Below are 15,882 nucleotides of genomic sequence, written 5' to 3' on the forward strand. Positions count from 1 at the left end.
GTCAATGCCACACAGTAGCATCACTGCTTTAAATAAACATAGCAACTGATTATGAGTAGCATAAGTCTAGACCAGTGTTTCTCAATCTTTTTCTAACCATGCCCCTCTTCCTTCTTATCCAACAGGTTGGCACCTTAGTCTTGTATGACCCATCCCCCTCACCCTCATTTATGTGGTTTTTCACTTGTGGCTCTTTGGGATACCCTGTGAGTCCTCATGAAGCCATATGGCCTCCAACTGAGAAATGCCGGAAAAGTTTCCCCACTGATTACTGAAAACATCAAATGACGTTTAAAAAGAGATTAATTGAGGGGCCAGGGAGACAGCTGTGGAAGAAGCCCACATGCATGTACAACTCCCTGAGTTCAATTCTTCACACCATATGGTCCTTCAAACACCAAGCACTGCAGGATGTGGTCCTGGTGATCCCTAAGCACTGTGAGGTAGAGAGAGGAAAGGAATGAAAGAAGGTAATAAGGAAGCAACAAAACAAGGAAGATTTAAGGATTTTACTAAAGAATGTGACAGTAGGTGTGTTTAGCTATTGTCTTAAAGAAGGGGCCAACTAAAGAAAGCAGAAAATTATTTCAAGGTAGTTCTTCAAAAATATTGTTTCTCAACCTTTATTCTATTCCAAATGCCTAAATTACTACTATTAATATAGCCATTCCAGTCAGTGCCTGTGACCTTAGCATAGACACCACTAAGTAGCTTGTAACATGAATTCTAAAGCAGCTAGAATGTACAAAAGTGATGATTAAAATGGCACCTCAAAATATTCTGATACACTGTCCCTACCCATTTCCTTTTAGGTACCCCTCTCTCCCAAATATAATGGCAAGAAAACATCATGTGGTTGCCATTTGTATTTCATTTCACTATATAACCTGTGATTTATTTACAAAAAATTTATGTTTTCCTAATTACTACATTAATAACAAATGTGGTTTTGTATTTCCTAAAGATATGATGACTGAGCAGAAGAGTCAACCTAGAAGAATCCTCAAGACCAATTTAAATAACCCATGTGTTAGTAATGGAATTTAAGTATTTATGCTATGAATCTGTTACATGAAACTTTACATACCTTTAAATATTTGTCTTAGTGTGCATATCCTTAAAACAGTAACATTTGTCCAATCCATTTACCAAGACACAAAACAAGAATAGAAAGTATGAAAATATTTCCTAAGACTTTAAAATCTAAAAAAAAAATGATGAGAATATATAGATCTCTGGAATTCTGTAGATAATAGCAGATCTACTCTGAGAGGCACTCCTGATAACTGCCCTTTCTTCTCAACTTACTCCATGAAAACCCTAAAAACTGCTAATGTTCAAAGGTTAATTTACTGTTGATAGCAAAGTTAACTGTAATTGAAAAATCAAACTGAAATAAAAAATTGGTCTCTCCCCCATTTTCTACAATCTTTTAAATCAAGGGTTGAAGCATGTTGAAGAAACATGTTCATATCTAATTAGCAATTTTTATTTTGAGAACACTACCACCTAAGAAAGGACATGGAGTCGGAATACATTAATATAATTTCTGGGGGAAAAAAGGTGTACAATTTATAGAGCTTATCATATTAATGTTAAATATTTAAAGATGAAAAAACTAAGCACCTCCTACTGACAAAATGGTCCCGCCTACAAAATTAATTTTATATCTAGCATCAAAAGACCAGTTTTAAGGTTTCCTTAAGTTGCATAAAAAATGAGTTAGATATTGTTTCACTTTCAAAAGCTACATATCATGGAAGATACTTCCAGTTATCAATTATATCAAAGCTTCCATGCATGCAGAAAAGCTACTTTTGCTGTGATTCATAGCTAGAGCACTCTTTCTAAAAGCCAAACATAATTTACCTATCTAAAAAAACTTTTAGAAATTATCATTAATCAAGAAATCAAGACATTTTCATAAACTTAAGCTAGGCATGACCATCTTTATTAGTACTTCCATTCCAATCTTTTCAAAAAGAATGGATGAAATTAACAGCTCTTTTGAAGAATCACAAAATCTCAGACATAAAAATAATGAATTAAAAACTAATTACGTTACCTTTTCCATGGCTAGTAGGAAGGAGACAGAAAGAATACTAACCACTAAGCAACAATATGATACAAATCTGATATTCATATAGATTAGGATCCAAAGGGTACTCAATTATTTTTTAATTGAGATTGTGTGGCTTACAATACTATTAATAATGGTTTTTCATGCACACAAAACACTCAATTATTACAACTGATTAACAATGATTTCTTTGGAAAGCCAATATTTAAAGAGCTTCCCACAATGATCCATTTTTATCTACCCAAAAAAAGACCCATCTCCTACTTATCTAGTTAAAACAAATGACCTTGCGTAATAAAATTAATCATGATTTCTAAAAATTGTAATACACTCACCTAATTTTCTGGACAATGTGGTAGCCGTGTTTTTGTTTTTGTTTTTTACAAACCCCTCCACTCCATTCCGTCCCTAAACCAAGATTAGAGACTAAAGCAAATGCTCTTCCTTCACATGCTCTCTACAAAAAGACCCGGACTTTGGTAAATACCGTATAGCATAAGCAAAATCTCAGTGTTAGAAGTCATTTTCCTGCAGGCTAATTCTGGAAATAACTGTACTTTAAGAACAAAATGTAAAACGAAAGATGATATTGACATGCTCGTGTCTATCCCACTAAATTTTCCTAAGAGCGTTGATCAAATTCCCCTGAATAGTTCATGCATACAGTAGGAATGGCATGTCTCTGGGCAACAATGGACGTTTATCTGAAGTAGTTCCGCATAATCAAGATGCTATCTGTCCAGGACCTACAGAAACCTCGTTTGTCAATATCAAGCAATCTAAAAACTCAAATGTTAAAAGGCAGTTTAACTTGATCCTAGGACAGAACACCTCCGAGCACAAGTCTTGGTTTGCTAATGCAGTATGTATGAGCAGGCGGGTGTAATGAGCCAGTTCTCTTCTCATAGATACTAGGAATGTGAATGACGGTACTCCGGAGACACACATGCAGACCTACACCCTCCTTTCGACTCCAATCTCACCTCACCCCTTCCCTGCAAACACAGATACTACACTCCCCCGTCACCTTTCAAGTCCGGGTGTCGCAGAGGGTAGATTTCTAGGATTGTTTCACGGATGCGTTTAATGGGACCTGATGAACACCAGGCTGCCTGGCGTTGAACGTCACCCACCTCGGTGCCCACCGCTCACCTCTAGCTTGTGGTTGATTTGGGACACGGTCTGGGCTTTGTGGCAGAGCTGCGCAAAGCAGGAGCTCAGGCTGGTCATCTTCTGCCGCCCCTCGTAAGTGATGTCCGCCTGATCCGGATCGATCTCGCCCAGGAGCAGATCCACATCGACAAAGGCCTTGTCGAACTCCTTCTCCAGCACCTCCAACCACCGGAACATGGAGACCCCGCCGGGGGAGACCCCCACCGCGCAGGAGGCACCCCCGGGGCCCCCTCCGGCTCCTGCCGGGCACGGGCCGCCCGCCGACATGGCGCCGTCTAGGGCCTCCCTCGACTGCTGCTGACCCCCCGCACCGCCCAGCAGGCGCGAGAAGAACTGCTGGAACTGCGGGGACCCCGCGCACGCACGCTCGGACGGTGCCCTCCTTTCCCCTCGCGCGGCTAACGCCGGCAATGCAAGAACCCAGCGGCAGGAGCAGCGCGGCTGAGGCGGCAGCGCTGGCACACGGAAGACACGGCCATCCCACCTCGCGGCCCGCCCCCGCTGCGCATGCGTGGCAGAGACCTGGGCGGGCGCGGCCCGGAGGGGTGAAATGGGCGGGGTTAGGATGCCGCACTAGCCTATGAGAGGCGTCCGCTGGGGGCCAGCCGGTCAGCGGCCATATTGATAACTGGCAAACTCCTGGCTGGAGCCTTAGGCAACGCAGGGACATGCTGTTGGCTTCCGAGTTGGAAAGACCGTAGAAGACCGGGGTGTCCACGTAGCAAGGAGGAAGGGCTTCCGCCCGTTTGACTTCATAGTGGGCGGGGAGCCGTTCTGGAGTTCTACAGGGAAAGTTACCTCCTCTGACGCCTAGGGACTGGAGAAAGGTGATGTGGGCATGCGCAATGGCCACGTTTTCCCTTTTCCATGTTGTTCCTGTTTAGGATGAGATGGGTGGGGTGAGTGGACCCTCCGGCCCCTCTTGGTTAACTCTTTAGGATGCCGGTCTCTAAATTCCAGGGGGAACCAGCTTACTGCCACACGTTGAAGTACAGCAACAGATCAAGCTTTGCTGAATGAACCTTTTGTGGGAATAAGTCTGGGAGACCTTCGGTTCAAATGTTGCACCGTCACATTATTAGGCGTGCCAATTTGCTTTTTCTTTGTAGCCTCACTTAGTGTTCAACATTTACCTTAACGAGGGCAGGAGGGACAACTCAATTGGGCAAGAGTATGTGCCCAATATAGGAGGCACATAGGGGGAGGCCTGGGTTGATCTCTGGCAGAGCGTGTGGTACCCTGAGCACTGCCAGGGCTGACGCCCAAGCACTAAGCTGGGAGAAGTCTCTGAGCACTGTAGGGTCGGCCCAAAAACAAAAAAGTAGAGAAAGAGTATGGGGCAAATTGTCTGCCATAGAGGCAGGAAGAGGGTTGGGGGGGCGGGGTTTATACTGGGGACATTGGTGGTGGAAAATGTGCACTGGTGGAGGGATGGATGTTTGATCATCCTTTGAAACTCAGACATGAAAGCTTTATAACTGTCTCATCTCACGGTGATTCAATTAAAAATTTTTTTAAAGAAAAGGAAAAATGGTGTTTTGTTTTTGTTGTTGGGGGGTTTTTTGTTGTGGTTTTTTTTTTTCTTTAGCTTTCAAGTTTTTGAATTTTGATGTGCTTACTTTCAGTGCTTGTCATTAGGGATTCCTTATCACACAGCACAGTTCATACATTTTGAAAGGCATTGCTTACTTCAGAAAGTTTAAATGAGCAACATAGGAATTGGTTGTATCCACGGAGTCTTGAATGCAGAGCCTTCTTTGAGAGAAACAATGAATGAGACATGGCACTGAAACAGAGTTTGTGGGCGAAATGACTAGCCCTCATAGCTACAACTTAATTTTAAGTTTTGCGGTACCCTTGAGAGTGTTTAGCAACTGCACTTTGCAGTTCTGCCCACTTACTTGCAACCACTTTAAGAGAGTAGTTCGGTCTTGGAAACGGATGGAGAAAACAATCTGATTAGAACAGAGAAGGATGGAAGGTAGGAACTGTGTGTCCTCCATTGCCTAAGGATATTTGACAGCCAATTATATATTCTTGCAATCAGTTCTGACACAGTCATTGTGAGCTCCTTACCAATGCAGAACTACAGATCACACTGATAAATATCAGTTAATAAAGTTCTTTGACTTCAGCAAATAGAGTTAAGCAAAATTAATCATGAGGTCCTCAGCTTAAGCATGAATGGACATCTGAAGACAGGTTAGGTTACACAACATATCATTAAAAAGTAGATTTACATCTTTCTCCATTCCTTTCCAAATTAATTTTCATATGCAATATTTGCAAGAACATTACTACAGCCACCAAATTTTCACTCCTTGCTCTGCATATAATAGTTATTAGTGCATTTTCAGGAACTTAAAGTAAATTTTAAATTGGGAAGTGCTGCTTTTATGGAATCAGGATAATAATAATGGCATGTGAGTATTGAGTGTATACTGTTTTAAGCATCGTGTTGTTTACTTCTTTCACCCTCACAAAATTCTGTGAGGTGTTACAAGTGTTTTAATTATTTATTGTTATTTATGCAGTGTTGGGAATTGAACCCAGGGCCTCCTACACACAGGGTATAAACCACATTCCCGGTTGTCACCTTTTTAATATATGAGCTGGAGAATTTAAATATCTCTGTAAACTCAATGAAGTGAAAGTGGGTAGAGATGAAATTTCAATCTATCTTTTTCTCAAACCTCTTGGCTGATAACTGTCATATAAAAAGATAAGGGAATCTATACTTTCTTTGTAAAAATTACGAGTTGTTGGCTAAATTATAGTAAGTTGGCTAAAGTCTAAAAATATTTTTCAAGAAAATCATTCTAGTTATATTCCATAGAGCAGTCTTAACATGCAAGAAATGTTACCCGAAATATAAGTCATTTTCTTTTACTACTCTTTATGTGTTTTATACTAAAAAAATTAATTTTATTTTAACATATAAAACTTTTTGTGTGGATTGACTGAAATGCACTGAAGTATTTATATGTTTAAATTCATCTGATTCTTGGTGATTATCCCCCATTTTTAGGCTACAGAAACCAGCTCCATTTCTGTTCACACCAAGTCACACACAGCTTTCTGTCTCAGAATAATTTAATCTCAAGCTGTCCTTTCTCATTACCACATGGTGTAGGCAGAGCCACATCCTGTGCTTGCCAAAGTATTGTCAGGAGGTATTGTCTCAGAAGACATTATCTTTTGTCCACATTGGTTAGGGTTGTATTTTTCTTCAAGTCACATACTTACAGGGAAGTGAAAAGCAAAGATGGGTGTTCAAGTGCTGCCATCTGTTGTTAGTGTGTTGCACTTACAATTCCTGCAACCAGTCTGGAATTTGAGATTGTGTGTCGTGTCATCTCCAGTATTTGAGGGACTTATTTTCTCAGAGATAATAAATGCTTAACATATCTATTTACAACATAATTGGAAAAGACCTCCTATAAGTTCTCCTTGAATCAAGCTTATCACTTGATCACTTGACTTCCCGTTTATCATCGATTTATTCGAGCGGGTGCCAGTAACATTTCTATTCGTCCCTGTTGCATGCTAGTGTAGCCCAATGGCGTCTGTTCGTTCTAGGAACACGAAGAGCCTCAAACCGATCATTCAGGGTCTTGACAAAGAAGTCTGACCATCTTGTAGGTGGGCGACCACGGGGTCTTTTGACATCCCGTGAAATCCAGTCAGCAACGGCTCTAGTCCAGCGATCGTCTGTCTCCAAATCTCATTACGTGTCCAGCCCATCTGATTTTTGACGCCTTGGCAAACGAGACAGCGTCCCTGATTCTTGATCGTCGACGGAGGTCGGAACTCTGGATTCTTTCATTTGAGAGAGACGTGATACTCAGTAATTACAATCAAGCTTGTCACTGTCACTGTCACTGTCCTCCCGTTGTTCATAGATTTGCTCGAGCGGGCCCAGAAACGTCTCCATTGGAGACTTTGTTGTTACTGTGTTTGGCATATCGAATACGTCACGGGGAGCTTGCCAGGCTTTGCCGTGCAGGCGAGATGCTCTCGGTAGCTTGCCGGGCTCTCCGAGAGGGGCGGAGGAATTGAACTCGGGTCAGCCATGTTGGCTGCATGCAAGGCAAACGCCCTACCTGCTGTGCTATCGCTCCAGCCCACAATCAAGCTTATGTGATACAAATTATCTAATATAACTTAAATGTGAGTCTTTTATAGGAATGTTTACCTACAGTTTCTCAAGATTTTACTAAGAATATATAAGATTGGGACTAAAGAAATAGCAAATGGAAAGATGCTGAAGACTTCTATGATAGCTATAAGGCAATTAGCTTGATGTCAGTGTATGAAAATATTTAAGTGTATGAAAATATTTAACAGAGCATCGTTAATTGCAAAAGCACTGTGGTGAATGGACATTGAAAATCTACCATGGATTAGAAAAGGAGACTACCAAGCATTGAAGTACAGTTTGTGCAAAGTCCTATACTAAGCTTCATGTATTTCATTTAATTTCTGCTAAGTCTAGTAGGGAAAGCTTAAGGACTGACCTTACATGACTTTGGTCACTGTAAACAACTGTGTGCTGAATAAAGGGAAGTCTACTACCATTTCACTTGAACAAGGTAAAGTCTTAGAATATCATATTCATAAGTATTATTTGAATATATTATGGTATTTATGATTACTAGCAAGTCTTTAATTGAGTCACCATGAGATACACAGTTACAATGTTGTTCATGATTGGATTTCAATCATAGAATGTTCCACTACCAATCCCTTCACCAATGTGTATTTCCCCCCACCAAGGTCCCCAGTTTCTCTCATGCCACCCTCCTGACTTGCCCCCAACCCCCTACTGCCTTAGCTGTATCTATGGCAGGCACTTTTCCCCTATCCCTTTCACTCTCTCTCTCTTTCTTTCTGGGTATTATGGTTCACAATACAGGTACTGAGAGGTTATCATGTATATACCTTTACCTACTTTTAAGACACAATTCTTTTCCAGAGTGGTAATTTCCAACTATCATTATCACAGTGGTCCCTTCTCTATCCTAATGCTATCCCCAAACACTAACAATTTGAAGTTTTATAATTTTAAAAAAAATTGTTTTGTTTTGTTTTGTTTTTTTGGGCTATACCCAGCAGTTCTTAGGGCTTACTCTGACTCTGAGCACAGGGCTGATTCCTGGTAGGGCTTGGGGGACCATATGTGATGCTGGAAATCAAACTGGATTCAGCCATGTGCAAGGTTAGTGCCCAACCGACTGTACTACTGTTGTGGCCCCAGACTGAAATTTTAAATACTCATGTTAAACAAGTAAATTTGGACGTTCCAAAATGATGTATTGGCTACATTCTTCTTATCATCTCTTTATACAAACCTATTAAAAATAACTGTAATATGCCTCAGCAATAATTGTTTCTTTTGTTTGTTTTATGTTTGCTTGTTTTGGGGGCCACACATGGTGGTGCTCAGGACTTATTCCTGAATCTGTGCTCAGGGATCATGATTGGAGGGCTCAAGGGATCATATAGGGTGCTGGGGATCGAACCCAGGTCTCCTGCCTGCAAAGCAAGAGCCCTTCCTGCTATACTATTGTTTCTTCTTTGAATTTCTGGTCGTAACACAGAACCTGAGTGTGCTGAAATGTGTGGAATAAATTCAATAATTAAGTTATTACAATTGTCTACTTTGAAAATTCTAAAAATTTGAGACCTGCTAAACAGCATGGCTAAGTCTACTTATGTAAGTTAGGAATTTCTATAAAAATATGTGGTAGTGGATATGCCATAGAGATGCTTCCAGATGCCATGCCAGGTCTGTTTCATCCGGTGCAACAAGGAGGGAGGTGGTTGAGTTCCCCTCCCCACCCCAATGGAGCCAGCTCTTGAAGCTAAAAATCTCCAGAACTCAACCGCCACCCTATTCACGGCCGCTCTACACACACTTGGGCTAAGTCTCACCCACAAGTGAACCTATTCCTGGACATCTCATACTTTATACCACTGATATACCAAGAATAGCACACCACAGTTGATAGGGTTTAAAGTAGAAGGCAACCAATCTTAGGGGAAATACATTTATACATACATATATGTGTATATATATGTATATATGTGTATATATACATGTATATATCTGTATATATACATGTATATATACACATATATATAAGCACACAAAGCTCAACCTTTAATAACATGTTAGTAATCACTTATAGAAGGGTTTAATGGCTCCTGGGTGAAATACAACAATATTCACACACTTTCCCCTTAGAAACCTTTTTGGAATCATTTCTAGTGGATTATTTATAACAAGCATTACAAAATAAATTACTTTGGCTCTGCCTTGAGGGGAGGATTTGGAGTTTGGGATGGAAGCATTCAAAATATGGTGGTGGGAAGGTGTAATGGGGGTGGGATTGGTGTTTGAATATTAAATGTAATAAATAAATATATGTGATGGTCTTTAAATCCAAAAATATTATTCCTAACCTAAAGATAAAGTTTTGATTAACATGATCTGGTTAATTTGATAAATATGATATATATTTCAGGCTTTGAAAATTATTTTACCTTGAAGGCTGGAGAGATAGTACAGTAGATAAGGCACTTACCTTGCATGCAATTGCACGAGTTCAATCCTTTTCACCACATATGGTTCCTGAGCACCACCATGAGTGATCCCTGAGCACAGAAATAGGCCCAAGTCCTGAGCACTGCAAGGAGTGTGGCCCAAACAGCCTCCTCTCCATAAAAGAAGAGAATTATTATGCCCATTCTCAAGTAGATGGAACTTCCCAAAATACTATTTTTATACGGTATTCCCAAACCTGAAAATGGAAAAATAACCAAAAATAATTAAAGATAACTTTAACTGTGTTTATTTCTTTCAGTCTCAGAGACTTACTTAAGCTGCTTTTCTCGTGTTACCTGATCTACATTCCTCATTTACCCTTTCCCACAGCTCCAAATTTAGTTCAGCATTATCTAAGACCACCATTTATCAATGATATCAGAGTTTACTAATCATTAATTATGCTTCTTTCATCCACTGTCAACTCACTGTTTATTTTTCAGATTGTCAGTCTCTACAGTTCAAACATAGACTGCCCTCATCAGCCTCTGTCATTTATGTTCTTATAGATTAGGTCTAAGAGGGGACAAAACTATTGTATCCTGAGTGCCCTTTAATGTTATCTTTTCTTTCACTTAGATTAAAAAGTATAATACTTTGATCTAATTAGAATTTTCAGTCTTTTAAATGAATGAGTCAAAATAGTATAGTAGAATGAATAATTACAATGTCAAATCATAACAGTTACTTGAAACTGGTTTCAAAAAAATTGTTTCAAAAAACTGGCTTCAGAACACTCAATCTATAAGTGAGTTATAGGCTATAACTCGCCCAAAACTCTAATTATTAAGGGAGTAAGGATAAAATGACTTCAGTCATGTACACCTGACAAAACAAATGGGGAATTGCTTATTTTTGAACCCCTTTCTCTGGAACTCCCTACCTTATGCAAATAAAGGGGGGGTTCCTCCTTCTATGATGATTTGAAAATGTCAGTTGATCATTCTGTGACAGCTAATGAAGAAAATATTCAGCAAATCAACTTTATTCATCTGAATGTTTTTTAGTGGAGATAATGAGTCCTGGATTGGAAGTGGAAAGAGGAGTATAGATAATGTCATTCTTCTCAATTACAAGAAGTACCAGCAACAGTATAGGATTTCTGGTTCAGTGATTTCTGGTCCAGGATATCCATGTTCTGAAGTGATACTAAATGAAGTGTGGTCATACCTGCTTATAGCTTTCTTTTATTCTTGGTCCATATCTAAATGTCGTTCTAGGCTTTCCTACAATACTTTGTGTACTCAATTTTCATTCAGTAATTTCTTTGGGTCATCCAGAATGTGTTTTCATTGCCTGCAACTAATAATCCAAACAGATACCATTAACATTTAGTAAAACCTTAGTTCATCTAATATATTCTTTTCTGTTAGAAGCAAATTATTTTACCCATTTTTCTTCATTCTAGAGAAGAAAAATTGATGTTTACAGATATTAAAGTAGTCAACACATTCTAGTCTATTTTGGATTTGACTAAAAGTGTCTTCTCTCATAATATTCTCCAGAAAAGGCAAGCTAAAAGGAATCATGTCACATTTTTAATTCTTAAAAATTGTTTTCTTTTATCTCAGAATTTTATAAGTCAAAGCCTTCTGTTTGGTTCTTGTATGAACATTTTTATAATAGAAATCATAAAGCCAATGTTTCTAGAGCTAGTTCAAGGTTGATCAGTTTCTTCTCTGGAATTTAGTTTTCTGTCTATAGTGAGAACTTGTATTGCTTTTTAATAAATCAAGAAAGGCATAGAGGCATAAACTTGTATTTAATTCAGGATTGATTAACAATAGAACTATTGACACTTTGGACTGTCTGATTTTTTTGTTGCAGTGGGCTATCGCGTGCATTGTAAGGTGTTCAGGAGGATCTGTGCCATTATCATCTCAATGCCAGTAGAAGTGCCACCTTTTGTTGTCATTCAAAAAAAGATTTTCAGATTGCCACTTATGGAGAACCTCTAGAAATAGAGAGAGAAAGAGAAGAAGAGAGGGAAGAGGGGAAAGGGAGTGGACAGGAACTGAAGGTTGACAGGAAGTGGGAGATATAAATAATAAAAGGAAGACAAAGAGGATCCCGGAATTAAAATTATAACAGAGCATATCTAATCCAAAGGAAATTCAAATATAAAGCATATTCCTTGAGATTAATATCTCACTTTTGCTGAAAGACTAAATCTAGATTTCCAACTATATTTTTGAACAGTAGCCGGGTGAGTCATTGAGTTATTGAGTTTCTTTCCTTTCATTTTTTTTTTTTTTTGAAGGGGTTTCTTGTTGCTGTTCTTTGGGCTATGCTCAGAGCTTCCTCTTGGCTCTGCACTCAGGGATCACTCCTGGTGGACTGGGATAAGGGGGAAGGAGTCAGCATATTTGGTGCCCAGGATCAAACCCAGATCAGCCACACGCAACACAAATACTATATCTGCTGTACTATTGTTCTGGCCCAGTCATTTAGTTTTTATACTTGAGATAAGTATCTATTTTTTTTTACTAGATTTTCCTTACCTAAAGAAACCAAATACAGTAAGTCCTTACTCAGACCTCTCTAGGTTCTGGAAAATTGATATTAAGTAAATATATATATGTATAAGTATATATATATATTACAGATAAAGTTCCTGTGGCATATTTGCAATCGGAAAAAATATCTTCAAACCTCTAAATGAAGATCCAGAACATTTCCAATATTAAAGTCATTTTTCAAAGTCATTTATTTATTTCAATTTGGGGTCACATGTGGACAGAGCCTGTCCTGATGGCTTAGTGTGCAAGGCAGGAATCAACCCTAAAAGATGCTCTTCCAACACATTCACACCCACACTCATTTTAGACAAGAATAATTTAAACATACCAATGACTACCAATGTTTGCCTCTTTGGAATGTGGGAAGAAAGCAAGGTACTGGAGAAAACATTACTCTATACACAGCAGGGGATTATTTTCCTCATCAATGTTGCAGTGAAATTGCATCAAACAAAAAATCTTATTTGCCTGCTTTAATGATCAGATATGGTATTAAGTTCTTTTAGACCAAAGTACAGAATGTCCTATACTTAGTCTTATGGAGCCAGAGGAACAAGGGCTAAAAACTCAAGCCCCAAAAATACTGTATGTTGGGGCTGTAGCGATAGCACAGAGGTAGGGCGTTTGCCTTGCGCGCAGCCAGCCGGCCGGCCGAGCCGGGTTCAATTCCTCCGCCCCTCGCGGAGAGCCCGGAAAGCTACCGAGAATATCTTGCCCACACGGCAAAGCCTGGCAATCTACCCGTGATGTATTCAATATGCCAAACATGTATGCCAAACACAGTAACAAGTCTCAAAATGGAGACGTTACTGGGCCCGCTTGAGCAAATCGATGAACAACGGGAGGACAAAAATTAAAAAAAAAAGTATAAAATTTCTAGCATGCTAGGAAAATAAACTATGAATATAAAAAAGAAAGTGGTAGCTTCTTTGATTTCATCCTGGCACAGTATTACTGTCACGAGGCCTTTTACTTTTAGGGCAGGCATAACAAAACATGCCTGTCCTTCAAGCACTCAGGCTTCAAGTTATACTTCTGTATTATACTTTCTCTCTAGTTTTTAGTATCATCAAGGCTTTTCCTGGGGAAAAAAGAGGGCTTCTCAGCTTAATTCTAAATAAACAGGTGGAACTTTTGTTCCCCAGATTGTTCTTCTTCATATGTATTCAGAGAAAATAAAAATATTAATAAAAAAAGATATTGTGCACCCCTGTGTTCACTGAAGCATTATTTACAACATCTCAGATATGAAAACAATCCATTTGTGGTAAATCATATAGTCATGTGTCACTTTAAGATGAAGACAGATTCTGAGAAATGTGGGTAGGTGATTTTGACATTGTGCAAGTATATAGAGTATAATTAAACAAATAGATCAAAGGGCTCACCATCATATACATAGTTCATTGATTAAAATGTGATTAAGTAAAAGTTTACAGTGTATGTATGCAATGGACTGTTATTCAATTATAAAACAGAAGGAAATTTTGTCATTTGCATCTAAATGAATGAAACTTGAATGCATTATGCTAAATGATATCAGGTTACAGAGAGATAAATAATATATGATTTCACTCATATAGAGTCTAAAATAAAACCAGAACTAAATCCAAGCTCATAGACATAGGTAGACATATTGGCAGTTGCCAAAGATGGTATTAGGTTAAATTGGATTATTAGAATAAGTAGGGTTGAAATGTATAAACTTTCTATTATAAAATAAAACAATTCATGATTCTCAATTACAGCATGGTTATTATACATTGTATTGCATATCTAAAAATTTCTAATATAGCAGATCTTAAAAGTTCTCATTTTTAAAATGACAAGTAATGGTGATAGAAGCTAACTAGATTTATTTATGTGGTCATCATTTTGGGCTGGAGCAATAGCACAGTGGGTAGGGCGTTTGCTTTGCACGTGGCAGATCAGGCCAACCTGAGTTCGATTCCTCCGCCCCTCTCAGAGAGCCCGGCAAGCTACCGAGAGTATCTCACATGGCAAAGCCTGGCAAGCTTCCCATGGTGTATTGGATATGCCAAACACAGTAACAAGTCTCACAGTGTTACTGGGCCCACTCAGCAAATCGATGAACAATGGGAGGACAGTGCTACAGTGCTACAGGTCATCATTTCGGAATATATTCAAATATCAGAGTACTATGTCATGCCCCCAAATTATATTGTTATACATCAATGTAGCTTAAATAATTAAAAAGTACATTCTCAAATTTTTGAGATTACAGCTCCTCACATTTATAAGGATAGATCCAGGAAGTAATCCTAAAATAAAACACTCAAATGGTAGATAAGGGCAAGAGATTTAACTCAATGAGATGGAGAACATGCATTGCTTATAGGAGGCCTGGATTCAAACCCAACTGCTGCATGGCACCCTAAGAACTGCAGGTAAAAATCTCCAAGCCAGTACCACTGGGTGGACCACAAACAAATAACCAAATAAATTACAAAGAAGTTAAATCTGAAGAATATATTTGATAAACAATTATATATACATTAAAATGCTTATACTTGGAATTACAAAATAATATAGACTAATAAAATGACAATGAAAAGTATACTATTAAATTGTTTTTGCATGTTTACATTTTGATAAAATAATTCAGTAATAGTATTATACTTGATATGCCTAAGATAATATTTCAAAATGTCAAGAAAAATATAAGAATACAATGTAAAGAGAAATATATATATTTGTACTTATATATATTTATACTTATATGTATATATATATTTGCTTTTTGAGTCACACCCAATGATGCACAGAGGGGTTACTCCTGGCTTTGCACTTAGGAATTACTCCTGGTGGTGCTGGGGGGACCATATGGGATGCTGGGAATCGAACCCAGGTCGACTCTATGCAAGGCAAACGCCCTACCCCTGTGCTATGGTTCCAACCTTGGATATATTTTTCTTTTTCTTTTACACACACACACACACACACACACACACACACACACACACACAGTGGAATTTCAATGCTCAATCAAAGAATTGAGTGACCAGAAGATGATAGAAAATGGAGCTCATTGCTATTTTGCATCACAGAGTCACATCACATCTGTCATAAAAGGCAGAGAAAAGAAAAGGCATTTATAGTCATTTCATTTCAAATAACTGAAAGTAAATTTACCTTTTTTAGTACCACTGTTATTCAATAAGCATTTCTTTCCTCTTTTATAAAGTTTATGCAAAGAAACAGATGGAAAATGTTTGATTTTTTAACAAAGCTTAAATCGAACTTTTCCCCTTCCTGCTCTTCTCCCCCCTTGCATTTTTTAAATTTAGAATTACTTTGACATTTTTTATTTCTCAAAATTAAGAAAAAAGCATTAACATATGAGAGAAATACATAATAAGTTTTGCTGAAAACCAGAATATTGACAGAAAGAAAATCATTATCACTCCTAGTCTCTGGTAATAAAAGATAACAGAGAAAAAACAGAAGAGACAGCAGAGAAATCTTTTGGGAAAAGCTCACAA

General features: G+C 38.5%; 1 protein-coding gene across 2 annotated transcripts in view; it reads right to left on the reverse strand.

Annotated features, from left to right (window-relative positions):
* Positions 1-3,763, reverse strand: part of GOPC (golgi associated PDZ and coiled-coil motif containing) — a 42,381-nt gene extending 38,618 nt beyond the window's left edge. For both annotated transcript variants that reach the window (XM_056124995.1, XM_056124994.1), the window contains exon 1: positions 3,233-3,763. In XM_056124995.1, coding sequence (XP_055980970.1) covers positions 3,233-3,520 — 288 coding nt within the window. In that variant the 5' untranslated portion in view covers positions 3,521-3,763. The remainder of the gene's footprint in view (positions 1-3,232) is intronic.
* Between the last annotated feature and the right edge of the window lie 12,119 nt (positions 3,764-15,882).

Source organism: Sorex fumeus, unplaced genomic scaffold, assembly GCF_029834395.1.
Source record: "Sorex fumeus unplaced genomic scaffold, SorFum_2.1 ptg000054l, whole genome shotgun sequence".
NCBI classification, from domain to species: Eukaryota; Metazoa; Chordata; class Mammalia; order Eulipotyphla; family Soricidae; genus Sorex; species Sorex fumeus.